Source organism: Xylocopa sonorina, chromosome 11, assembly GCF_050948175.1.
Source record: "Xylocopa sonorina isolate GNS202 chromosome 11, iyXylSono1_principal, whole genome shotgun sequence".
Classification (NCBI taxonomy): Eukaryota; Metazoa; Arthropoda; class Insecta; order Hymenoptera; family Apidae; genus Xylocopa; species Xylocopa sonorina.
In genome coordinates, this window is record NC_135203.1 from 6,706,685 (window position 1) to 6,732,327 (window position 25,643).

General features: G+C 47.4%; 1 protein-coding gene across 1 annotated transcript in view; it reads left to right on the forward strand.

Moving 5' to 3' along the window:
• LOC143428794 (uncharacterized) overlaps positions 1-25,643 on the forward strand; it is a 174,718-nt gene that overhangs the window by 134,345 nt on the left and 14,730 nt on the right. Inside the window, exons 7-10 of the mRNA XM_076903927.1 lie at positions 11,415-11,543; positions 11,708-11,823; positions 12,219-12,450; positions 15,685-15,819. Coding sequence (XP_076760042.1) covers positions 11,415-11,543; positions 11,708-11,823; positions 12,219-12,450; positions 15,685-15,819 — 612 coding nt within the window. The remainder of the gene's footprint in view (positions 1-11,414; positions 11,544-11,707; positions 11,824-12,218; positions 12,451-15,684; positions 15,820-25,643) is intronic.

The following is a 25,643-nucleotide window of genomic DNA, read 5'->3' on the forward strand; positions in this document are numbered from 1 at the left end:
CTCTCTCTCTCTCTCTCTCTCTCTCTCTCGTTCGCGACAAGGCATTCGCGAGTGATATTTCGCTCGCGAATAAAACTGCTGGGACGCGATCCGTCCATTCGAAAGAATCGACGTGGTAGCCTTTCGCTGCTATTAAAAGTCGTTTAAGAACAGGCAAATACCACGAAAAAGCGTAACGATAAATACCGCGAATGTTTAACGATGAACATTGGACGCGAATCATTTTCCATCGCGGTAGACTATTTGGCTATTTGGGACGTTTTAGATGAATCTCTCGATTCCTCATAAAAGTCTAATAAAAGACGCGATGTCCTGCGAGGGGTGTTGCTTATCGGTGTTATTTCAGCGACGATAAAAGTGATTTCCACAGCCGGTGTTATTTATAACGTCCGAGAGGACCCGCGCCTCGTATACTCGATCGATCGTGCCTTATGGGAGAGCCATCGAATTGTTCTCGTTGTCAGAACTGCTGCCTGACGTTCTCCAATTATTAAATAATTTTTCCATTACCAAATGGACGAGCGAATGAAAGATGGAAAAAATTCTGCCGCTATCGAGCAAAACGAATCCCCGCGATATTGCGAATCTAGTTTGATGGAAAACATCGCCGTTCCAGATTATCTCTCGCACCTAAAAATCGTGTTCACGTTCGCTCCGTTCCTTTGCGAACGAATCACGATTCGACCGTAACCGGAAGTGGTTGGTACGACCAGCGCAAAGAGAACACAGGTTGACAGGAATTTATTCCGAACCTTGTTCCCGTCTCGGTCCCACGAGCGAGCTTTTATTTGGTTTCTCTTTCGAGGATCCTTGAAACGCGTTCAGACGGGGACGGAGTTTTCAGGACTTCATTCGATGCGAGGAGACGTTTTCGAAGCGAGATGAGAACAAGAGGAAAAGGTAAAAATGATAGGGCAACGAGATTACGTGTACGACGTTGTCTCTGACTCACTCTCTCTCTCTCTCTCTCTCTCTCTCTCTCTCTCTCTCTCTCTGTCCCTTTGGAAACTTTTGTCATCGAAATAGATTCTGCCTTCCACTCCTAGAAATCGAAAGGTTGTGTTTTATTTCCTCGTGGCGAGCGAAGTCGAGGTTGAACCAGGAATAGCGATAGAAATTACACGGTGAAACAAGTGATTTCTAATCAGAAAGCTATAAAAACTCGAGGAATCTGAATATTCGCTACTGACTCTGCAACAATGTTATCGCATCGACTGAATTATCAAGTATCCCCATTAGCCTATTAATTCACAGCAATTGACACGAGTATCCAATTGCGTACACTTAAGTAGAATGATATCGCGTGTCCTTGGACGAGGAGCAAGTGGATAAACCTGTGTACAGTCTCACGACGGTCCAAGTAGAATAGACCAGTTCAGGGTCAGACACAATGGAACGGTACAGCAAACATCCGGAGAGTGAAATAGGACCGCGCGAACACAGCCATTGGGTAAGTAGAATCCCAGCGTACATGTCCAGACGTTGTTCAACTGGAACCAGACACTCAACAAGTAGATAGCCTCACGTCTCCTCCCGCAATAAAATACCGAGCATTATCATAAATCTCCGATCTATCATCTAGAACCAACCGATGTACGCTCAAGAATTCGATTAAAGAGCTACCCCTGCAACTCCAACCCCCATAAACTTCGTCAAGCCGATACCAGCCACTAACAGCCACCATCTTCTCAACGATTATTTTTCTCAGAGTTTCCACGATCCCTACCAAGCCATAGCGGATCACCTTCGGACTTATACTCGAGAAGATCAAAATCTTAGCGGACTCAGACTTGGTACTACGAGCTTCCAGGTACGCGTCAGGGCAGTCTTCGCGCGGAGATTCTTCTTCGACGAACTCTCGACGCCTCCTTTCGTTTTCCGTCCCTCTGATCCCGTGAAAAGTTTCCCGTGAAACGTGGCGACAAGCAAAGAGCGCCGCGTGTAACGAGCGGCGTTTTCACGCGACGTAACTTTCATCGAAGAGCCAGTAAGAAAGTCCGCGGAGGGTTGCGAGCGACGAGGCTCGCGTCGCGACGACTCCTACGGGGAAAGTTCCGCCACAGACGCGGGTACTTGATCGTCGAATCGTTGAATTTAATTATCGAACTACGCCTGACCGCTCGTCGACGTCGACGCCCGCGTTCGTCGCGGTTGAACTGCGATCAGAGTCGCCGCGATCGTTGAACGCGTCAGCCGGGGGTTGATTGTCCGCAATTAAATCGCGGGACAAAACGGGGCGAGACAATGACGAAATAAGTCCGAGGGGACGGGATTTCAGGCGAAAGTTCGCACCGCCTCGACGCGGACGGGTTTCGCGAAAGTTGCGTTCCTGTTGCGGCCGAAAGTTTCGAACGCCACGCAAGGATTTGCGATTCGCCATCGTCAGAGGCGAAGAACGAGAGTAATGGAAGCATCGAAGGACTGAATCATTGTTCCTCAGGAATATAGATCGTAGTCTACTCAATTGTTGTGCCTCTAGGGATTTTCTTGACACTCAGAGGCAAAGACGCACCCTTTTGTCTGTAGACCCTTCTGTCTTCAATCTTATAAATACGTAGTTGCTAACAAAATTCATTTAGTGGTGGATTACAATTTATTAGACGACTGATTGAATCAGAGTCTGGAGTTTCGTAACTGCAGGGAGGCTTCCAGTGTATCAGAGAGAGCGCGAGACGTTGAAGCTGTTCCGCGAGACGTAACACAGCTCATTTTTATTCCCACCGTTAGGACTCGGACCGTGAAACTTCTTCCTACGGTGCTTTTAATAAACGTAATAGAGTGTAAAGCTTAGAGATAAGGCGTGCCCCTAGCAATGCGCCCCAACGTCATCCATTCCACCCCCGTGATCTGACGCCGCTTGAAAATTCGCTCTAAGGAGCGCTCAGCCAAAGCCAATCTCGCCGGAAACGGCGATTCCTCGGCACGATCGCCGTGAAATACTGACTTCGACTAGGAATACAGTCAGCCGGTTATGAATGGAGCGTAAAATTTTAATATTTCACCCGTGCCGGCTCTCGTAGACAACGCTCTTAGAACAGATTTCCAGACACCCCCTCGCGTTCTTCTGTCAAACGTTCCAAACTGCGTGTACGCTTATTAAAATTGCACGAGCGGGTCATTAGAAGACTAGTTCGAAAGGAAACTGATATGTTAGACGCAAACGTATATAAACTTGTATACTAAACGATTTTCGATTCGTTCCTCTGTTTTAATGGAAAAAAAGAGGTTAGGATGGAATCGAGCGAACAATAGAGGCGAAAATGGAGTTTCGCAGGGGTGGTCGCTAATATTTCTTATATCGTGAAAGTACGAAGGACGAAAGAAATGTTCGACAAACTCGCGAAAGCAGTTGGCTCGAACACAGACGCGCAGCTTTGGTAAAAGTTAAATAAGTGATGGCTGAAAGTTAGTTAGAAGGGAAACAAGGGGCCGCAAATCCATTTTCGCGCTTATCGAGCGGTTGGTTAATTTCTTACCGACTGGCGATCGATGAATTCGATTGCTTTTCATTTTCGTATACACGCATCTTCCTCGCATTTTCCTCTCGCGTATCAATTTTTCGCATTTCGACGACGAATCTCCGCGTTGAAATGAGCACGAGTCGTACAACGAAGCGGAGCTGAAGCAGGATGAAATTAAACGCGACGCCACGCAGCCAGCTCCCGTTTTTCTCTCGAGCACGGCAGGAAAATAATATCCAACGCATCCTGTTGCTCACCTTCCGCCGTCTCGTATAAATTTCGTATTACCCCACGGCACGCGGATACCACGGATTCCAATTGAATTCGCCGACTAATCCTGATTACACTTTAACATTGGACGTCACTGACGGAACCAGATTTACGTTTAATTTCGCTGAATCGCGTTTCAACGAATCCGATTCACCTATTACGAGGAAGTAATTGTAAAGCGCGCTTCGATCCCGAAAAAAGGCGTAATCTGTTAGGCTTTGTTGTAAGATTTGTTCACCACGTGGGTGCAGCTTCTATTTTTCATTTTATTATTAAAGTCAACGAACGATAAATTGTCTAATGAAATCCAGTGGTATTTTAAGACTCTGAACGAACCAACGATATTCAATTTCTCTTCCTGCCTCTTTCCCCTCCGATAATTCGAGTGTATAAAAAAAGCAATCGAGTTGTGTGCGATCTCGAAGGAAGTTAAATTCGCCCCGCTCGATCATCGAAATCCCGCAGGGGGTTTGCCTAATTTTTCTATCGACGACCGCCGGGAATATTGCCCGACGAGTGTCAATAATGGCCGCCGGGGACGGAGTTAACGAAATCAGCCGCGCGAACAAGTTTTTTCCGCCCGCTCGTATTTTCAATTTGCAGAAATAACCGATTTACCAGGGAATCGATTTAATTGTATGCGAGGCGGTCGATTCGTCGACGTTTCGATTTCCGTTCGCCCGTCGCCTTTAGTCCGACTGAAAAAAAAACCACCCCCCGCGCGACTACGGATGAAAACGTTGATCTAATGGCGAACGCATTTATTCATATAAAAATATTTGCTCGCAGTTTTATTCACTCTCCGCGTCGATGTAATACAAGAACAACGACAGAAAAAAAAAAAAAAACGCTGTCCATACTGTTTTCCATATCGATTGTCAAATCGAGATCGATTTTGTATTCGTAAATATCGATGAATATTTCGTTCCCCGCGCCTGGTATTATCTCGACTAATTGATCGTGACGCGAGAATGCAAATAGCAGAACGGTATCGTATTTTGCGAGGGCGGTCTCAAATAACAATGCAGCCGCGCCGGGGATAGCGGCGGATGCGCGCTGAAGGGTCATTTGCAAGCGGCTACAAGTTTCCCCGCGAGAGGAATCCAGTTCTATTTCACTTGCGCGACAACAGCTGCACCCGCGACAAGATAACGAGCTGCGGATTAAGTCCTAAACCAGTCATAAGCGCGCGTATCGGCGGTTAAAAGCGACTAAAACGCGAGTCCCCGCGTGTCCTCCGCATCCCCCGAGCGTTACCGCCCGCTGGATAATGAATTATTAATTAACGGCCTTTTAGCTGGAAATTCAATAGCGACCGCTACGTAGGCGAGCGCTGCGAAAACATTCGATGGAATGTTCACGAACTTCGACACTCGTACTCCTTCGATTCGAGCGGTCTGATGTCTGAATCGTTCGACTGTTCGTCTCTGAGACGCGTCGCGTATCGTTATTTTTAGCAGTTCAAAAAAATATATGCAGAAAGAGCGTAAGATAAAATTAAAAATATTTCCAAAGCAAATGGATGGATTTCACGATCACTTGGGATAAAGTTAACGATGGTTAATTGAACGCAAACCCTACGGAAGGAGCACGCGATTCGAGCAATAGGTAAATATAGATTCTGTGATAAACTTTCAGCCACGATTTAGCCGCCCGCTGGCGATAGGATGATCCGGCCACTTCCTTATTCTATGCTAAGTTACGGCCGGCTTCCACGAAAGCCATTATTAAGGATAACCAATTCCTCCTGGTCCCGATCTATCGGAACCCCCAGCGAGAATGAATCGAACGCGGGAAAGCCGATAAAGCATCGAACCATGTCGCACGGTGGTTGTGGAAGGATCAGGGCATCGGATTATCGGCCCGTCTGCCAGAACGAACCTTTTTTCGATGAACTGCGCGACGTCCCCCGGGACGTCTTTAAATTTACTTGAAAAGTCGAATCGTCTGCTCTTGAAATACCGACGTTCTCGTTAGTTTCTGGCGTCTCTCGCTCCAGCTACGAACGAGACAATTCTCGCTCTGCTGTTTCGCTGTTATTTTGTTTTTATTCTTTAGAAACGAAACGATCGACGACTTGAATTCGCTACACTGGCGAACGAATTGTTAATTATAATTCTTTATATTATTACCTATACTACATTACCTATACTTGGTAATGATATACTAATAACAGTGGCATGTACGGTTAAACATCGTGTTTATCTACGTTATGCCTCTCTAATTAGACGTTGGATAACTGCTATACGTGGTTCTATTTGTAGACTAATACAGTGCGTGATAGTTGTTACACTGTTGTAAATAGAAGGAGCGCGCGGTCATGCGGTTTGATTACCTGTTTACATGATCGAAAACGGAATTAATGGAATAAATGCACTTGAGAGCTGGAGAGCCCGCTAAGTAGAGTAGACCAGCCTCAGTCAGACGGCGAGCTAGTGGAGCATGCATATGTATACTCGGGCAGGCGGAAAATAGAAGCCTGCGAGTAGAATGTGCTCGCTCATTGTCAGTATTCAGCCGGCTGTCGAGGAAAATGGGTCGATTACGATCAGACTTGCTGTAAATTAATTACTGTCCCAATTACATAACCACCGCGTTATATCAATCTATACAGAGAATATTCTATTCGGTAGCTAGTTAAGATTTTGGAATACATTACTCCCCCTTGAATATTCATTACACGTTCGATAGTTTTTACCATAAGATTCCGTCCGCAAACATATTAATTCAACTTATAAAGGAATAGAACGGAAAAGAGAAAGAGAGAGAGAGAGAGAGAGAAAGTACACGATATTTAAAAAGTCGAGCGATCTTATAAATAAGCCAAAGTTACCAAGACCTTTAATACGAAATAATTCTCTCGATATGAATGGTAATAGAAATTCAACTGGTTGTTAAAAATTCTCAAGAACGCAGTGGTATAATTAAAAGTTCGCCAGAAGCTTCGAACACTCTCCCCCTAAAACGCGAGGAATATTTTTTAAAGGTACTCGCGAGCTCGCAACCAGGCGTCCCATTAACCCCTCCGCATTTCCATCGTTCGTTTCCGTCGTTCCAGCAACCGATTACCCACCCCGCGTCGCCACCTGTATCCACGGCAAACGTATCCGTTTTACGTATTTGATATCCGAACACGTCTGCGCCGGTTCCTCGCCCTGAAGATGAATTCCCTACCCGCGGCGGGCACCAGGGGCGTAATTCCCCGTGCGTCGAAGACAATCGCGCGTCACGCGGATGCAGGCCCGCGGGAGCGTGGCGCATTAATCGTGGCGGAACAGAAACCGTGCCGGTGAATTAATTTAACGCGGCCGCGTACGATTCCTACATTAGTTACACGCAGTTACGTGCAATATCTGTTGGCACGGTCCTGATTACGTGGCACGAATGCGCGCCTCCGACGCATCCGCTCTCCCTGGTTATTGCCATCCGCGGGATTATTACTGTAATTGCACTCGTTGCGATCCTGCGACGCTTAATATGCCGCGATCGTTCGCGCCCCGGCTCCTCAGGATCAGAAAGGGAATTCTCACCCCTGGCGAGAGCTTTATCGTCGATGGCGTACGCGATGAAAAATATCGAGGCGTCGTTGCGGACAACGAGGGTAATTAACTTGGTCAGCGAAGGAGGAGTTCTCTATTGCGTTCACGTAGACGAAGGGGTAGTTTTAAGAATTTATTATAAGAGATAACTGTTGTTTGTAAAGGGTACGATAAACATTTCTCTATGGTATTAATAATTCATGGAAGACTTAGAGAAGAAGTACGAAGGAACGAAGGTTCACACCATATCGAGGTATTAACGAAGTCGAGAGTTACGAAATGGAAAAGAGGGGATCGAGGGTTGGTTTCGAAAGAAGCAGTATCGTTCCCAACAGGTCGTCGAGGAAAGAATCGAGTGGCTCGTTATCGAATTACGGTAACGGCTCTGAATTGTTCGCGGGGCTGTTATATTAAGCGGGCCATTCGAAGCATTGAAATCCCCTGTGCGATAGGGGATGATATTATACCAACGATCCGCGCGTTCCCTTATCTCGCGCGGGGATCGTTTCAGCCGCGACGAAACGTACGCGCGTCGAAGCGGAGGACTCTCTCGCGGCGAGGATTCTGTCGGGAGATTTTCGCGATCAGAGACGAACACCGCTCGTTCTGAAATTCCGGGGCAATTCGAGCGGGGAATTTCATAGCAGGTATTCGCCCGATTCGAACAAAAGAGTTCCTCGAAGTAACGAAAGGAACGGGATCGTGAAACGGTTGGAATGAAACGGACGAGAACCGAGGTCGCGAGATCCTTCGGTTTGATTCCTCTTTCATTCGAACTTTCCCTCTTGAGTCTACCGGCGAACAAAGAACTAATTCTACGGAACTTCGACCCCGGCTCGCATCAACGTTGGTTGGGAACGCTGAGAAAAAAAAAAAAGGAAGAAAGGAGGACAATTCTAACGACAGTGTACACCGTCGTCTACAATTTCGGTTTACCTTTTCGGGTGAACTCGTCCATTAAGGAGAGTACTTTAATTAGGTTCGTTCAATTATTCGAGCCTTCGAGGAACTTGCAGTAAGAGTAAACGACGAGGTGTACTTTCGAGTGTATTTTCGAACCAGGTACAATCTTCAAATTCGTTCGATTTCAGTGCGTTCTCATTTTTTTTATCATTATTGTAGCAGCTACAGAAAGCTTTTGTATTCGTTTAGAAAACTTCTATCGTGTTCTTTACACTCTTTTCAACGGCTGGAACGTTACGTTAAATAGATGTGAAAATAAACGGCTTGATTTTTTTTTAAATAACCAGCCTACACAGTGGTTGCTGTAAAAGGTGGAAAGGTAGTTTTGTGCGTTATTTTCTGCGCGAGCAGGCTGGAACATCACAAAATCGGATTCCTCCGGCTCCATTTCGTACGATCCCGCTGAGTAACGAGAGAGAGAGAGAGAGAGAGAGAGAGAGAAAAAAAGAAATTCGCGGAAACGGGAGAGCGATGGGTGCTGGGAAAAAGAGTGCGCAGCGATCTATTGTGAGCACTCAAGCTGCTCTAAAATTCCACGGAATTACTCGCCCGCAAATCCGGCTGGGTAAATTAAAAATTTCTCACTCGATCCCGTCGATTGCGTCCACCTTCGAACAAAGCCTCGATTTAATCAAATTGATTAAAAAAATCATACGATATCATCTCGTAGCGAACAAAAATGTTCTACCTATACACCACGTTCGATGGACAATCATAGAACGCGTGTAAAAAGTGAGCTCACTTCGCCCGTCCGATGAAACTACATATTTACCGACATTTCGTAACGAAAGATTTAAATGATCTTTAACTCGAGTTACGTGGAACGTAATCAAGACAGATGAAACGGGGTCAGGCGCAGCCCAATTGCTCTTCGCAATTCGCCACGGCTGTTTACCTTTTTGCCCCCGCTAATATAATTCCATCGCAGATAACACGGTAGCCCGTATATTGTCCACGGGGTAATTAGTTCCACGCGACCGTTTAACGAAGTATCGCGTTCCGTTTCAGCCGCAATTATCGTAGAGGGTGGCTTCGCGTAGAAGGGGTGGGTGCCAGTGGGGGCGAGAGCGAGGGCACTAGAACGGAGGCCGTGGCTCGAACGGTTTCATAATTTATGTGTTTACACGGAAGAAAGTGAGACGACGAGGACGTGGGGTGGCGCGTACGGGGGAGGTTGAAACGAAGGGACACAGGGCGGCGGGGTGAAAGGGCGGAGACTCAATTATGGAGATGGCCCGGCTCACCGCGGCTTCCTGACGGTTAATTATTCAGAAATTGGCGACGAGCCACGCGTCTCGCCTCGCTACATCGAGCACCCGGCCTTCCGTCTATGCACGCCGCCCGGAAGTTGAAGGAATTCCCGAAAAGGAATTCGCCAGCCTGGACGTAGTCGAACACTGGCGGGACGGAGCCATCGCGGAACTTTTCCTATTAATTACTTAACGCCACCGCTTACAGCGATTAATTAAAATTATGAGAAAAGTTCGAAAACACCTGTTACGTGTTTAGAATTATTCCTTCGCCGTTTCCCACGCCCCTCGCTAATGAAATTCTTCGGCAACTACGGGGGATTCCGTCCGTGCGATTCGTGGACCGACTATTTACTTTTTTCTTTCATACTCGTAGCTTCTTGCACTTTTATGATCGTCGATAATTTCGAGGGGCAACGTTAAGTCGTTAAGTGGCTCTTTCTGTGCTTCGATAATGAATTAATGACAAGGAACTGGTATTTGTAAGTATCATCGTGCGATCGCAATTTTTTTCAAGCACCATCGCGGTTGTACTGATTCTTTGGGATTATGGCGCTCTTTGAGGTTCAGTGGAAACGTGGACAAACGCTGCATATCCCTTCATATCCGTTCGTATCCCCCTGTCTCCTATGACGTTTTACACGCTGAAACGTACAACGCGACTCTCGTAAAGGGTGGCATTTTTCATAAAATATATGCATCGTGGATGCAAAATAAAAGTTACGCTCGCGTGGGATATTGGTATTAAAAATTCGCGGCTGGCTATCACTTTTATGCGACACCGGACTTTAAAATACAAGTTTTTTACGAGCCATCAATTTTCCAGAATACCGTCCCACCGAGAAGTATGTACAAACTTCCACTCTCAATAACATTTAAAGCCCGTTATCCTCTTAACCCTGTCGAAAAAAAAAAAAACAGAAGAGTTCGTCAAAATTTCGCGTCGCCTGTTCCAGCTAACGAACAATTTAACAACCGTGAAGGAAAGTCTCGCGGGGGTTAGAAAACCGTGGCATCGTGCTGCTCGCGTTTTCGCGGTGCAGATTTTCACGTAGCATCATCCCCCGTCTATTAAGCTCGCCACCCTGTCGCGCCTTCGCGCGCAGCCGCAGCTGATCCAATCTTGGCTCTAAATTAGAACTTAATGGCAGAGCATCCGTCCGGCCGTTACCCGGGACGTTCCTCTAATTCGAGCAGATTATTAAAATCGCATCGTCGTGATCCACGAAACGAGGGATCGCGGGTGTAGACAAGCGGCGACGGGAACTTTCCCCGTAAAATAAATCAGCACCGTCGCGGTAATTCGGCGCAGCCGTCCCTCTCTGCCTCGCTGTTAGGTAATATTGGATATTTTCTTAATGGTGGAACTTCCACGGAGAGCCAGGGTCTCGTTCATCCTCGTGGACTCGCTGATAAATCAGTACAAAACCGTGGGTCCCGTCGCCGCGCTTCAATGCACCAGTTTTTATTCGATCTCGATCCCACAGGCTCCACCCCTTGCCTGTTCGCCTTTCCACGCTCTCCGTTCAGTTTTCTCCGGGTAAACGCATTTTTGCATCCGGGAAAATAAAAATTTGAATACGTTTGTGGATGGAATCGAAAGTATTGGACTTTTTATTGAACTCCAGGAATATCGTTAGAGAATATCCTCCGTTGGAAAACAGGGAGCCGGTGCTGGGTATTATTAAATTGTAAGTCTCGTCTAATCTTCTAATTGGTTTCCACCCGCGACGTTCGCTGTTTCAGAAACGTTTCCACCGAGACGTACAAAGAGGTACCCGACTTCCGTTGAATTTCGTATGCGAACGAGAATCGGGAACGAACGAAATTCTGTCCAGTAATCGTTCCTATTCCGCTATTCGTCTTCAATTTGCGAATCACGTATCCGAGCCACGAAAGCTGACGCGCGTTCCGCTTCTTACTTGTTCCAGTCATTGTACCAGCGACTACATCGCCGTGTACTCGGGTCCGACAACGTCGAGCCCCCTTCTCAAGATGATCTGCGGCGAAGATAAAACATCGTTGACGTACAATGGCCAGAAACTGCTGGTCGAGTTCAGGTAGGAACGAGAGAAACCTTGTACACCTCCGCTTTCGAATCTCCACCGCAGACCCGATAGAAAATTCCATTCAACCGTTCAATTTGACGACTGAAACGTCCCTCGACCGTGTCCCGGGTCCGAGGAAACCTAGCGTCGTTTAAGAAGCAGCATTTCCATTTCAGAACGGGACCGGAACTGCCGTCTTTCGATTACAACGGCTTCGTCGCGAGTCTCACTTTCATGGAGATCACTACGGAAGCTCCGACAACTGTTACCATGGACAGTACGAATAGAAGTGGTAAATATTCAACGAAATAACGTGGTTGTTAATTGGATTCCCTTTTTGGATTTAAATCATTGTCCGCGTTATCAAATGCAATTCGATTTCTCGTATCGTTCGTATAGAAAGGATTTTTTTGTACAATTCGAACGTTAAATTCGATTGAACAAATGTCACGATGAAGCCACAAACTGCTAGCCGTGAAATAATTCGTTTTTCACGTCCGCTATTAACGTGGACGCTCTGAGTCGCTCTGAAAAAATCCATTGGTTCGCGCAATAATTAATTTTACTAACCGCGTGGCGTTCAGATGGGAATACAGATGATCTGACGGAAGTGGGTGAACTTTCGCTTCCTCTCGATCGAAGGTTACGCGTTCACACGCACACGAAAATGGAATATGCTCGTTTCAGTGGACACCACCAAGTCGATCGTCAACACTGTTCTTCACAATCGCGATCTCCACGATCATCGGAAGGATCAAGGCTCAGCGTCGAGTAGCTGTGACCTGGAAGTGAACGGCGAGAAAGTCAGGGCTGGCCATCACGACACCAGGGGGAAGCTTAAGTCCACCACGTGCCGAGTCGTGCTCCGCGGACGTGCTTACGACACTGGACACGTCTCGTTGGCGAGTTACAATCTCAGGTAATGCAGAAATCTCGTGTACCGCGAGTTTCCAGTTTTTATTCGCGGCTCGAGCCAGTTTTATTCGCCAGCCGTCTCTCCGTTCGCGGTGATTCACGCCACCCGCTGTAATTTCCCGGCGATCACGTTAAATAGTCACGCGGATAATTCACGCACGACTGATTTAACTCGCGCAGTATTTGTAGGCGCCGAATATTCTTTAACGATAAACTGCTTCGCGGCTACGGTTATTAATTATTTCATAATTCAATTACCGATAACGGGTAACGATCGTTCGTTTGTTTTTAATTGTTTAAGGTAGGCCGCAAATAAATCATTACCGTGGCAATCATTATTTTCTATTCGGATATTGTTTTAGTTGATATTCGATGAATTAATAAAGGTGGGATTAATAAATCAATAAGGAGCAGGATGCGTTGGTGTACATAATTGATTTTCAGATTATTGTTCGGCTACATAACCCGAATAAGGTTTCATTATCGACCAACGCGGTTTCATCGATTTCCGATCGAATAACGTATCCTGAATACGTTGTTCATATTCCATCCGAAACTCGAATAACATCCAAAGATAACTCAGAAGCGTACATTTCCTTTTAACCTCGTCAGACACCCCATTTGGCCCTCCTCGAAACCCTGCCCCTCAATCCCAAAGAATCTCGTTTTCCACACACACAGACGTAAATCTAAAATTCAAATAACACCTAAATATAATTCAAGGGAGCATATATCCGCTGTTAACCCCTTCCGTCAGACACCTCGCACGGTTCTCCTCGAGACACTGCTCCTCAATCCCAGAGAACCTCGCTTCTCATAGAAAACTCAAATAAGTCGTAACCGTATTATTCAACAGCAAATGTTCCATCCTCGCTTAAGCGCGTCTACTTAAACGGCAGATCAGCTGAACCCCTTCTCGCCTCTCGAACCAACCCTCCACCCACCCATCTCCGTTCCTCGAAATCTCGTCACTGGAATCTCGTTTTCCGTTCGCGCGTATCAATCAGCATAACTCATCGAAGCGTTGCCAATACACAGGCTGTTCAACCCCGTCCAACCCCCGGCCGGTTTTCTCCGTCCGTCCTCTCGGAAGTAATAGATACGAAGTAGCAGTAAATCAGACGGGAATGCGGCTGGCTCGTATCCCTGGGATTTTCAATTATCATGCACAATGGCTGCAACGCGCGCGCGGACCATGCATTCGTGGCTTCGTAGATATGTTCTCGTAAGGGATGGAACACGCGCCGCGCGGGGTAGAAGAGGAGTCCCCTACCCCGAGCAGCCCTCGAAACCGGGTACGAACCGTGGCCAAGGAGCGAACGTAAACCCCCGTGGGTTTCTCAGACGGCAGATATATAACCGGGAATAAACTAGGGGAAGACACGCACACCGTCGTACATCGAGAGAAACGCGCGAGAGGTTCAGAAGCTGGGAACTCGGGGGCGAAGGGTTTATTGAAGGTGGCATAAATTTCGAACGGAACGTTGTAAATCCGTGGAGATGATATAGGTGTTTCTTTTAATGGTCTGCCGTGGCGTTGGAGAGGGTTAAACGCGCCTGTTGGATCTTTCTCCGACTTTCTTTCGCTTGCTTCCTTCTCTTCCGTTCGTGAGATATTTAGGGCGCGCGAGGGGGTGCGAGACTCGCTCTCCATCTTCTCCTCGGGTCTTTTATATCGAGTAATCTCTTTGGTTATACCTCGCGCGTGCAAAATGCAATAGAACAACGCGTGGCTCGTACCTAATCGAATTTGGTTCCGATGTTGCGGCCCAAATAGGAAGTTTCGAGGTCGTGATTAGCAATGGATAACTACCCGGGACGCGGTTGAATTCGCAACGCTAAGACAACAGGCGAACTTGAAATGGGAACGGGAAATTTATTCGAAAGTGTCACGGAAGTCCGCTCGAAGTTTTGATTGACAAATTCCGCTGAAACGTTTCCGCAGCGACGGGTAAATCTATAAATCTATCGGCAGGGGCGGGGCGCGGACTCTGAATGATTGTTTCTTTAACAAACCATTTCTGACTGAGCGGCGATTCGTTTCGAAAAGTTGCCGGATTGATAAAACGACCGGCGGAATTAAAGTCCCGACGTTTCAATTAAAATTTCGAGTACACGTTGGATTAATTTCGACGCTTCCCGATTCCTGTAATATGTATCTCTGATTAATAAATCCGCCGGTCCATATTCCCGCTCGATTTTTATTGCTCGAGCTTTTATCCATTGACGGTCGTCCATCAAATATAGATGCATTTACGCTTTTGTGATAAACTATGCGAAAATTATTGGCACCTCGAATTTTCATCAATCGATTTATTAATCGAGGAAAACAAGGTACCATATTTATCCCTTTCTCCCGTTGTAGTCCTGTTTTCTTCTCAGAAATTTATCCATTATCGAGTTATGTTCGAAACTTTTCACTTTTTAATTCAAACGTTTTCAACAGAACGTTCCAACTAAGAAAAGCAATTCACATTCGCAACATTTAGTTGGAATTCTCTCAATTCGAACGATATTTACTGTGTAGAACAAATGGAAGAATGAACTCAAACACGTAATTAAGTTGTTAAAAACTTTTAACTGAATGGACGGAGTAATTACACGCAGACATCCGTGGAAAATAAATTTTTATTTAAAAGCATTCTAAAGAGCCAATTAACGGCCAAATACGTCCACGGCGATTTTAATTAAAAATTTTTGCTTATTATTTCCAGCCCTCTACAACGGTTTAATTTCGAAGTTTCATACTCACGTGTCGATATTTCATAAAATCCACCTTTTTGTACACCGTTCGGTTTTACCTGTGCTGTACATTCGCGATATACAGCAAACATCATATCCATTTCTGTCGACCAAACAAAAAGCTACGATTAAGCGTACACAAAATTATACTTTGATAATGCTCGAAATTACCAAAGAAAAAAAGAATCCTCGACAATGTGTAAAAATTTCAATAATACAACAGATACACCGTGGATCAATCATTAATGTCTAATTAGCAAAACTATATCATTACTTTGCTATTTACGTAGTTACTCGCTATTAAATGTCTACAATACTTGGATCGATGATAATATTTTCACTGCGAGCCAACGGTTTGCTCAGCAAACGTCGCCCACATTATTTTCCCAACACGCACGGTACACAAAAAAATGTCCCCCGCTCATCGACAGCCGTTCAAATATAATATTCAGCTATCCTGGGACCAAGATAATACGGCTCTCTGTAAACGTTCCAGCGCCCAGGCCTGCCAATCGTCGATCGAGATATTCGACGGGCTTCCCGAAGCTGGGGTGCTTGGCGCCACGAGATCTCTCGAGAGAATCTGCAGCCCCGCGCAGAGGCTTCCACGGGAGTCCGTGCAACAAGATACGTAAGTGGATTCTCCAGTTATTAGACGAGAAATGCCGACGTTGTCTACGGTGCGCGGCTTATTACTCGGATATCGTACTAAGAAGTCCTCCGGATTCCACTCGATTCGTCACGCGAAATGCGAACCGTCCGTGTTATTCACCCCGCGAGCTGACACACCGCGCCCCAAAACAACTTCTCGAATTAACGCGCGATCCCCATCGGCCGTGCAACGACCAATTTCGATGCAGCTCGACATTCCTCTTCGCGAAACGTACCGCCAGCCGCAAACTCGACGAGATTCGATAAGTTCCATTTCACTGGCGCGGATAATAATTCATCCACACCATTTGATCGCTAACGACACCGATCATCGATTTTACTGCGCATCAAAATAGAAAACAGTCGAAATGTTCGCGCACGAGAGACCTTTCTCTAGACCACGAACCATTACTGAGTATAACCTACTTCGACGCACCCAATTCTGAGCACCCAACATCAAAACCCAGCATTCATCTCTTCGCCCCTTTTTAATACCCCTGGTTGATCGCGATCGAACGTAATGGGAAGCAGGTACCTGTGAATGGCGAGCGGCAGGGTCTACGCTTTCTTTGCCTTGGTCCGATCTAATAGAAGCGAGCCAAGCTACGAGCCAAGCTACGATAACGGGGGTGTGCGTAGGGGTCGTTTTTCGATGCGAGAACGAGCGCGAGTTGATCGCCGCCGTGTGGTCTCCGCTGCTCTGCACAGACGGGGAGGAACGAACGAGGCAGGGATGGGACGAGGCGTAGTCGATGGGGTTGGGCGCGCGTAATCAGGAAACAGCCAGCGACCTATTCGTCATTGCCGCATCCGGTCGAGGGAACGAGAGACACGGTGATGCCGTTCATCTCGTCGGAAGTCGAGCATGAAAGATGACTGCGGCAGTGCCGCGATACGTGCGCGTTTGCATTTACGCCGGGAGTACACGCGTCGTAATGGGTAGGAAGACATCGCGGGGATAGGGTGCGGAGGGAGACGACGTCGACGGGGGTGGGAAACGCGGAGGCGGACAGGACGCGTGTAGCACGCGTACGTTCCAGGCATCTCGACGGCTCCATCGCGTTGAAAGGCGGGCTTTATGGAACGCTGTCCTTTCGACGAGACGTCGTAAAAACATTTAATGCCTATCGATCTGTTCGTGCGCGTTATTACGAGACGCGGTTCGAAGAGGAGGAAGGGAGGGCGCATCGCGATGGACGGATTCCTTTCTGCCTTTGTGCACCCTCTGGAATTTGAATATCGGCCCCTGATCGCGATTTATACGACGCGTCGTGCTTTATTGCGGACATTTCTTCGCGATGCCTCTTTTCTCTTCTTTCTCTTTTTTTTTTCCTGCCCCCTTTACCTCGAATGGAGAGCGATAACCGTGATAGTAAATTTGGTTCGAGGAGGGGTTGTTTCAGGGATACGGAATTTTGGAGAGTTATTGCTGGACGCGTGTGACGTCGGAGATATCAGACGAGGGTGAGCGACGGCGACATCGCAGGATCGGCGAAATTCTACCCCGTAGAATGCCTTTAACTGTCGTGTAACGCGCGCGCGTAACTCGTGCCCTTGTCAGGGTCGGGTATTTACCGGGCACGCTTAGCAGAGTGAGACCGTGCGCGATCGAACGAGGTAGAATAGGACGTAGACTGATAGGCGTGCGAGTAAGCCGGAGATATTCGTAATATCGGTCGAATTTATAAGGGTGGGTTCTCTGGCAGCGAAATTAGAAGGAGTCACAGCAGATAAGTAACTGGTACGATCGCACTGTTGAAACGCGGTGGCCAACGACGCGTGTAATAACACGAGAACTGCAAATATGTACGCGTTCGTGACAAATTTAAATATGCAAAAGTGTGCAAAAAGTAATTAAAATGCAGTACGCGTTATGATATTTAAAAAGCAAAGCGTGCCCCTAAAATATGAATAAACTGTGAATGTTTATGCAAATTCATATTTTTGTAAATACAAATAAAAATGTTGGAACCCAAACGAGGGGTTGTTTCACCCTCTAAATATTAGAGTACGTACCGTGCGGTTCGGATGCATTTGCGTGCCATTTAATTATTCCGCAATTGTCGCGCGTTTAAATTTCCACCGATCACGATACTTGGAGTATTCGCTCCGTTTATCCGCGAAGACGTCGAGGAAGCCTCGAGATGGGGTATCGAGATGAAATTAGTATTCGATGTATTAGAACGTGACGTTCGAAGAGGCAGGCGTCCTCGAAGCGGGCGGACCGCTCGATTTTAATCAGATAGACGTCAAAGTGGCTCGACGAAGAATCACGGGGCCCAGAATGGAGGTATCTTCGGCTGAAAAACGTGATGGGAAAACCCAGCACGAAAAAGACTTTCCCCCGCACATATTGATCAGCGTTGGAAGAGGGTGAACGAGGCGGAGGAGGAGATGGAGGGTGACGAGGGTGGTGGAAGGGTACGATCTGAATGGGTTACATTCCAAATCCTTTCAACCACGATCGATGTTCTCCCTCGCTATCCGGAGAATCGTTCGTCCAGGAGGGGCTGGGCCATCGGTCCAGATGCTGGCCTGGAAGGATCTAATTGTGAGATACGAAACAGCCAGAATTCCAACGCGAACGTAAACAACGCGGTTAATGGTGTGTCTGTGGAGTTAAACCGTAATGCACTATTAGAATTCCTGATACTTAAGAATAGGGGATGAAACGCGAGCGCGTTCTTCCCGCTCCGCGCCCTTTTTCCGCGTTGAATCTTTAATTCTCTATTCGCGGGATTAAATGTAAATTTACATTTAAACTCGTCCGCGTTTTTTTTTTCGCAGCCAGAGGAGCGGACGCGTTTACTGTCGGGAAGAAAACTGGGAAGATCAACTTTAAATTTGTACGATTCTAATTAATTCTGAACCGGTTACGAACGCGAAAACGTTCCACGGTGTCTCCTAATTGTAATGAGAAAGTAACGAACGTAAACTTAACCTAGATGTGCACCGTGTAAGGGAGCAAGGAAAAAGTTTTATTTTCAAGAACAAGAAGTAACGTCATTTTCATCTCGCGCCGCTTGGAAGTCCACTTCTCGTTATTAAATTGCTGCGCTTCATTTTTAATAATAGAATGGAACAATTATCACAAATGGATCGGCTAATTTCCTGCCATACAATCTATCGCAGCGTACAAAATTCGATCGTACCAATTTGAAGTTTCTCATTTTCCCTCGTTGTCTAACGAGATCCAATACCACGAAACGTTCCTCGCTTCGACTCGCTAATTTACTAATTCATTTTTTCCCAGCAGACAGTCCAACACTCGTCTATATCTCCGTCAGTTCCCCTGGTTAAGAGACCATGTTCTCTCCTATATCAGCTACCTCGCCCTAATCACCGAATTACTTTCGAAACTAAAACGAACCGACTCGCCACATAAAGATCCGACCGTGGTCCCAAAAGATCGTGGAACCAGCCGCTCGCACCCCCGCGCAACAGCTTCCAGGGTCGAAGTTCACCAGAAATTCTCGCTGGAACAGTCGTAATTAAGCCAGAAAGATGAACGAAGGTGAGGTCTCGATATCTCGAGGACGATTCACGGGTGCACGCAACGGGCCAGATCCCTCGGGACCGTCACCCCTGGTCAGCCAGTCGTGGAAGGAGCACGAGACGCGGGACGGACGACGTGACAAGCAAAGTATCGCAAGCTCTCTCGTGGGAAAGGCGCTGGGGGCTGTGAAATAAGTGCAAAAGAGAGTGGAGCGGAGTGCACGGCGTGCCTATGCATTATGCAAGCGGCTGGAAACAGACGGAAGCGAGACGTCTGCGTGCTCCCGTGCGCCGATGCGCTCGGACAAAAACCCGGCTGACCCTGCTCGAGGGCGGCCGATCATTTCCCTGAAGTGATTTCCAGATAGATCGAATTCTCGTGCCTCGCACTCCACGGTTTTTGCTTCCTGACACTTTTCGTATCGACGATGCGAATGTTTTCTTTTTTTGTACGCTATACTTTGGGGCTGGTTTCCTTTTCCGGTGAACTCTACGAGTGCCTGGAAATGAAAGATCGCGAGGTACGTTCGAAATAGAAGCGAGTTTCTATTTACTTGGCTTTAAAGGGCCACTCGTTTAGTAAGTAGTTCGATTTACCTCCCTTGCTTTCCCGCGAATGGATAGGTAAATTGAAAATTTACGCGCGTTTCTGGGAACGATTCGCGGAACGTTTCCCCGAAGCGTCTTCAGAGGGGTGCGCTTATTATTTCAGAAGAATAAAGTGGATTGCGATCTCCCGTGAATTTTTCAAGCCCTCGAACTATTCGACCCGATGGCGTGCCGCACTGAGGAACACCGTTTACCCCCGTGTAATAGTGATTGCGCGTGCAACACGACTCGTGAAAGCGGTACATCGCTCTCTCGTTTTTGATAAATAAATTCGACGGTCGAGTTCTCCTCGCATCCGCACTTGGATAGACGGTGTCTCGTGTCAGAGAGCAACGGTATGGGCAAATGGAGTTTACATTTTTCCGATTCAGAGACCGTATCGCGCTGCGCGGCTGTTTTTCTGCCCACTTTTCGATTGATCGCGACTACTTAACGCGAAAACAATTCTACGAATTCCCTCGCGATATTACTCCAATTCCCTCGCGCTACCATAAATTCCACGATCATTCCGCTTGAATTGAACAAAAACGAAGTGAACGCGAACAATTTCATCCGAACCGACGAGCACATATTCCCTAACCAGCTTCCTCGGTGTCTTCGCGCAAAAACTGTCCACCTTAGCTCGAGGATGTCGCGTACGGTTTTTAATCCAGCTTAATTTCTAACGTGACCGCCCGGCCAGACAGGATTTATGCTTTAACTACAGGCACGCGACGAACGCGCGTGCCTATGGGACTGTGCTATGTTTTGCGCCGGCTAATCTCGTAAAAATGTATGTAAAATAACGCTCGTGTTTCATCCGTGACCCGTCCCACATGGTAACCGGAGGCACGTTTTCCATTGTTCACCCGGGTCCCACGGTCCGACCACCTTCACGATGCATTTAAAGCGACTTTACGGCTGGACGCAAGAACTGACTGGAATACTTTGCGTCCCAGTAATAATACGATCAACCGCAGACCTGGTCTTATCACTTGAACGCAGGGTCAACCTGCTTAACCTGGTAAAGTAGCGAAAAAATCTAGAATTATCGTAAGAGAATAAGAGAGAATGAAAGTGACTTGGAATGAAGTTAAACGAGACCAGCTTATTGGGTCACTTGAAGATGGCGCATGGATTTATGGCGACCTTCCGACACTCGCCACTAGAGGGACTGCACCACTTATAGTTTCCCAAAACTACACAAATACCTATCCGTTACGATATATATATAACTTCTAACCTGTCCCTAATATCCCAGTCTAAGCCAGGGCCTGCTAGGTATCCTCACTGACGAGTCCACTAGCAGGCCCAGGACGAAACGTTCTTCCCCCCACTTTTCGCAAACCGCAGCAGTTCGCTTCAGATTTATCCTCCTCGCAGTCCCATCGTCCAATCGTCGTCCCAAGCAGTGTTAGTCGATCACTGAAGATTATTAAAAATGTTCAGTCATCGCGACGAACCCACCAATCAGACTTGCTCACCACGAATCGAGAAAGTCCGCATTAGCGTTGATCAACGTCGAAATCCCCTCGAACCAGGCTCGCTCCTCTCTCAAAGCAGCCGCGGCTCGTTCATCGTTCATTTGGTCCTGCGCTGGTGACAGGCGATGGTATAAAAAGACCGTGGGACGCGCGCGATTATCCGGCCACGGCGAGTACAGGACGCGCGTCGTTTAATCCGCGTCCACGCGTGGACGAGAGGCTGCGTCGAGGATCAATCGACGGCCCCGGTGCCGTCGCGTAATTTAATCCCCGCGGCAACCGGTGGCCGACTGAAAGCCACCGCTCTGTCCGTTAGGAGGACGGCTAATGAAGCCGCGTCGACGATCGCAAAATCAGCCCGCCTCCGGCTCGCGGTCCCACCGTTTTCAATCGCGCGGATATGACCGGTGCCTGGGCTCGCGGCGAGCAGCCTGCGCGAGCTCCGCGCACGGTTTCCGGCCTCGCTGAGTCAATAATAATTGATCACCGATCACCGCAGGCCCTGCCGGGTTACGCGGCTGACATTGTCCCGCCTCGAATTAGAAGCATTTACTTTGGTCACTGGATTTGGGGCTCGTTAGCGCCGTCCTGGATGAAAGCAGGCCTACCATTGAGCTGATGAAATGCACGACGACACTGCTTGTGTGGCATATGCGTTGATCCTTTAAGGACACAGGATGTAGGAATTAGGATGTCTTGTTGGAATGTTTGTTGGATTAACGTTTGGATTGGTTTTAAAAGATGCTGTTCTATTGCTAGTCTATTAGATTGGTAATTAGTTGCGTGGCTCGATGTATTGAAATACGGCGCGACGCGAGTTTCATATGGTCGTACTACTTGCGTAAGTGGAGCGCTGAGAAAATAGTCGGACGATCGTTATAGGCTAAGATAAATTGCTTTATTTGCTCGCTCTGTCTACTTAGCTTCGTACTAGGGACAATTATAAACGAAAGTGAACTGTGTTAAGGTATACACAGGGTGTCAGAGAAGTTTTAAAGTAGTTACTGGTACGAGAAGAGCGCAACGTTGTAACGTTTCGTGCGAATCGAATGAAAGTTTTCTGCGCGTATCAGTGGGGAGAAGTTTCGAGAGATGTATGCGATTGTGACGCGTGGAAATGGCTGGCCCGTATGCAAAAGGCGTTAAAATCTCGTTGGAGTGACGTACGAGCCGCGATCGGTGTCTGACAATCTTCCTGAGTAAGGCATTCGGAAAGTCTGGCTCGCTATGTTCACCCCGTCCGACCTGGTTTGCACAGGAAAAGTACACACGAAGCCCCGGCGCTCCCGTGCGACGTTCGCATATTCGAAATCCGCGAATGAAAGTTGAAGACGAGCCAACTGGGTCGCTTGATCTCCCGCTTTAAAAATCGTTCTACCAAAACATCCTCGCGATCTCTTCTGCCCCTCTAATCACGTGGCTCGATTCGCTGGAAGAATTTCACTTCGAGCACGAGACGAGAGGCACAAACAGAATGCTCGATGCGGTGGTATCGGGAAATACAAAAATTCGTCGAGGTTAAAATTCGTATTCGAAAATTCTGCGATTACAGACGGGACGGACGTGATATTTAACAATGCGCCTGGAATTCTCGACGATTGTTAACGAATTTTCAGCGGCAAAATCAAAGTTCGACCGTTGCGCAACGGAACGTCAAAACGTACAAGTTGTCAGCGAAATTTTAACTAGTTTTTGTTGTTCCCTCCTCGCACGTTCGTTTCGTCGTTCCGGCGTTCCTCTTCGAACGCAATTCGCGCAGCTCGACCACGTCTTTTCCACCTTTTTGCGCGTCATTTTTTCCCTCCATTCCGCTTTTCTTTTTTTTTTTTTCTTCTTCTTTTTCGTCGCGATTACTTTCGTACGTACATCAACTCGACGCCGTAAATAATGTCCGCGCTTGGCTCCCGGCTCGTTCGAAGCACGAGGCGGACAATTTCGCCGCGCGAAATTGTATTTAAAGTTGCCTTCGTTATTTACGCGCGATCGCTGGTTTTTTAACGAGCGCTCCGCCCCGCGCAATTATACACTTTTCACCGAGTTCTTAATCAAAGAAACCCGAGGCCGCGTTGCGAGGCGGCTCGCTGCGTCTACGCGCGTGCGAGGGTCACGTATCCCGTACGGGGTGGCTTGTAAAATTATAACTTCGCCAATTTCACAAATTCCTAAGCAACAAGACCATGCTCCGTGTCGATAACGCAATTAATCTTCCGCTTTCCTATATGCTCGACGTTTCCCAGTAGCGCAATTATCGATGGCCCCGTTCCTTCGTTAATTAAAACAATGTATTATGATTGCGGAATTATGTTACGGGGCTACCAGCTGAAATTCTTTCCCCTTCTACTTCTCCTCCTTTTTTTTTTAATTAATCTGCTAACTTTCCACGACGTATAATGGAACGCTAACAGTTTTTACGACACCACTTTTGCACCCGTGGAACTCGTTAACTAACTCTTGGATCTATGAGATGTTATGAATTCAACGAGTTCAGGAGCTCGTAGGGTTGGAACTTTCAGATGTCTTTGCGCTTTCGAGGATTTCGAAAGTTTGGAAGGGCCACGGGAAGACAACGGTTTTTAAGAATTAATGGTGAGATATCTCGCGGAGAATTCGAGGACTTTCGCGTGGGATGGAAAAATATTAAAAATCAGAAGTTCGAAGGGTCTCGAGGAAGGTTGAATCAATTCCGGAATACATAAAATCCGTAGCGCGACGCGGCTCAGAAGTCGGGAGGAAGTCGCGTGTACCGTGTTTTGTGCAACCAGGAAATTTACATCGCCTTCTACGTACCCGAAGCAACTTACGGCGGATACAAATAGTATTCGTACGTACATATCCATACGCAGAAGGAATACGTATCTTGAATTCTACGTTCTACATTTTATTCCGCGTGTCGTTCCACGTTTTATCCTCCGCGATCAATTTTTATGGCGCATAAAAATACCACTAAATGACACGAAATTTAATACCAACTTATTGCCGGACCCGATTCTCTCTGCACGAATGTGCGAATACACGTGCCTTCTACAGCCACATTAAACTTCCTTCCGAGCAGAATCACTTTTATTATTATCCCAAACACCGCGAATAGCGGCGATCCCAAAATAAGCGCTCCTCGACGTCACTCGAGTTCCCAAATAGAACAAATCGTGGACCACCGCCAGCGTTGTTTCTCCTTCGCAGTCGAAAGTGGCTGCTGGGTACCACCGCGGCGTCGCAGGCTCTGCAAAAACCTCGTTAATTTATTCCATCTATTAATAACCGTCCGATGCCACGCGCAAGACATTGTCACGAGACAAAACCAGGCTGCAAACATTGACTTATCGCTATACGGTGTCTCGTGGATGATTCAACGGGCGGGTTATCGCGGCTCGCAAGTTCCCAGGGCGTCCATTTACAACTTCGACAGCCGGCAAAATGGAGGTGAACGACGTGGAAAATTTACATGCCGCTTTGTAACCCCGTGCGCCACCCCCCTAACTTTCGCGCAGCTCTTCGTAAGCTTGTCAAGCACTGTGAGACGCGTACCTCTTTGACATAAAGGCGCTGGTTTCATAATTCACGGGCTACCTCCTTCCAAGGCGCTTCGACTTAGCGATAAAGCGAAAAGAAACGAGAATGGGAATCGAGGGTGAGGAGAAAAGGAAACGGAAGGACCCTGGATCCCTCCGCTGTGTATCCGCGAGCGAGAATCCTTCTGGATTCCGTTCGATGTCCGCGAGGAACAAATCGAGGCGGACATTATTCATAATCGCTGGCTGAGCAAACGTGCCAAACGTTGCGTTCATTGTATACGAGCTCGAGACGCGACTCGAAACTGCAAGTGGGACACGTTCGATGGTCCTTTGCCGTCTTTCACCTCTGAGCGACGCCATGGTTGAATATTTCGCGACATTCGATATAAGATTGCTATCTTTCAGTGGGCTTCGAAATTTCAATAGTTTCTCCGCTGAAACGACCTGGTAACCTCGTCCTTTAGGGACTGCCCTTGCTAGATCGCGAAGAGGGAACAGTGTCAGCCGCGAAAACCTCGAGTCTCCGATCGAGCGTTTCGTTAGGCGAAAAATTCCAAATTCTATCGAAAGTTTCGCTGCGAGAGCTCACCGCGCGGCACGATAAAAGGAAGTAGCTGGGATCCTTCATCAGACTGAGCGCGAGGAAACGATCGCGGGGAAAGCGTAATATGTTTGCCACGGAATTACGCGAGGCGTGTGTTCGACTGGGTCGCAGCCGCGGGGAA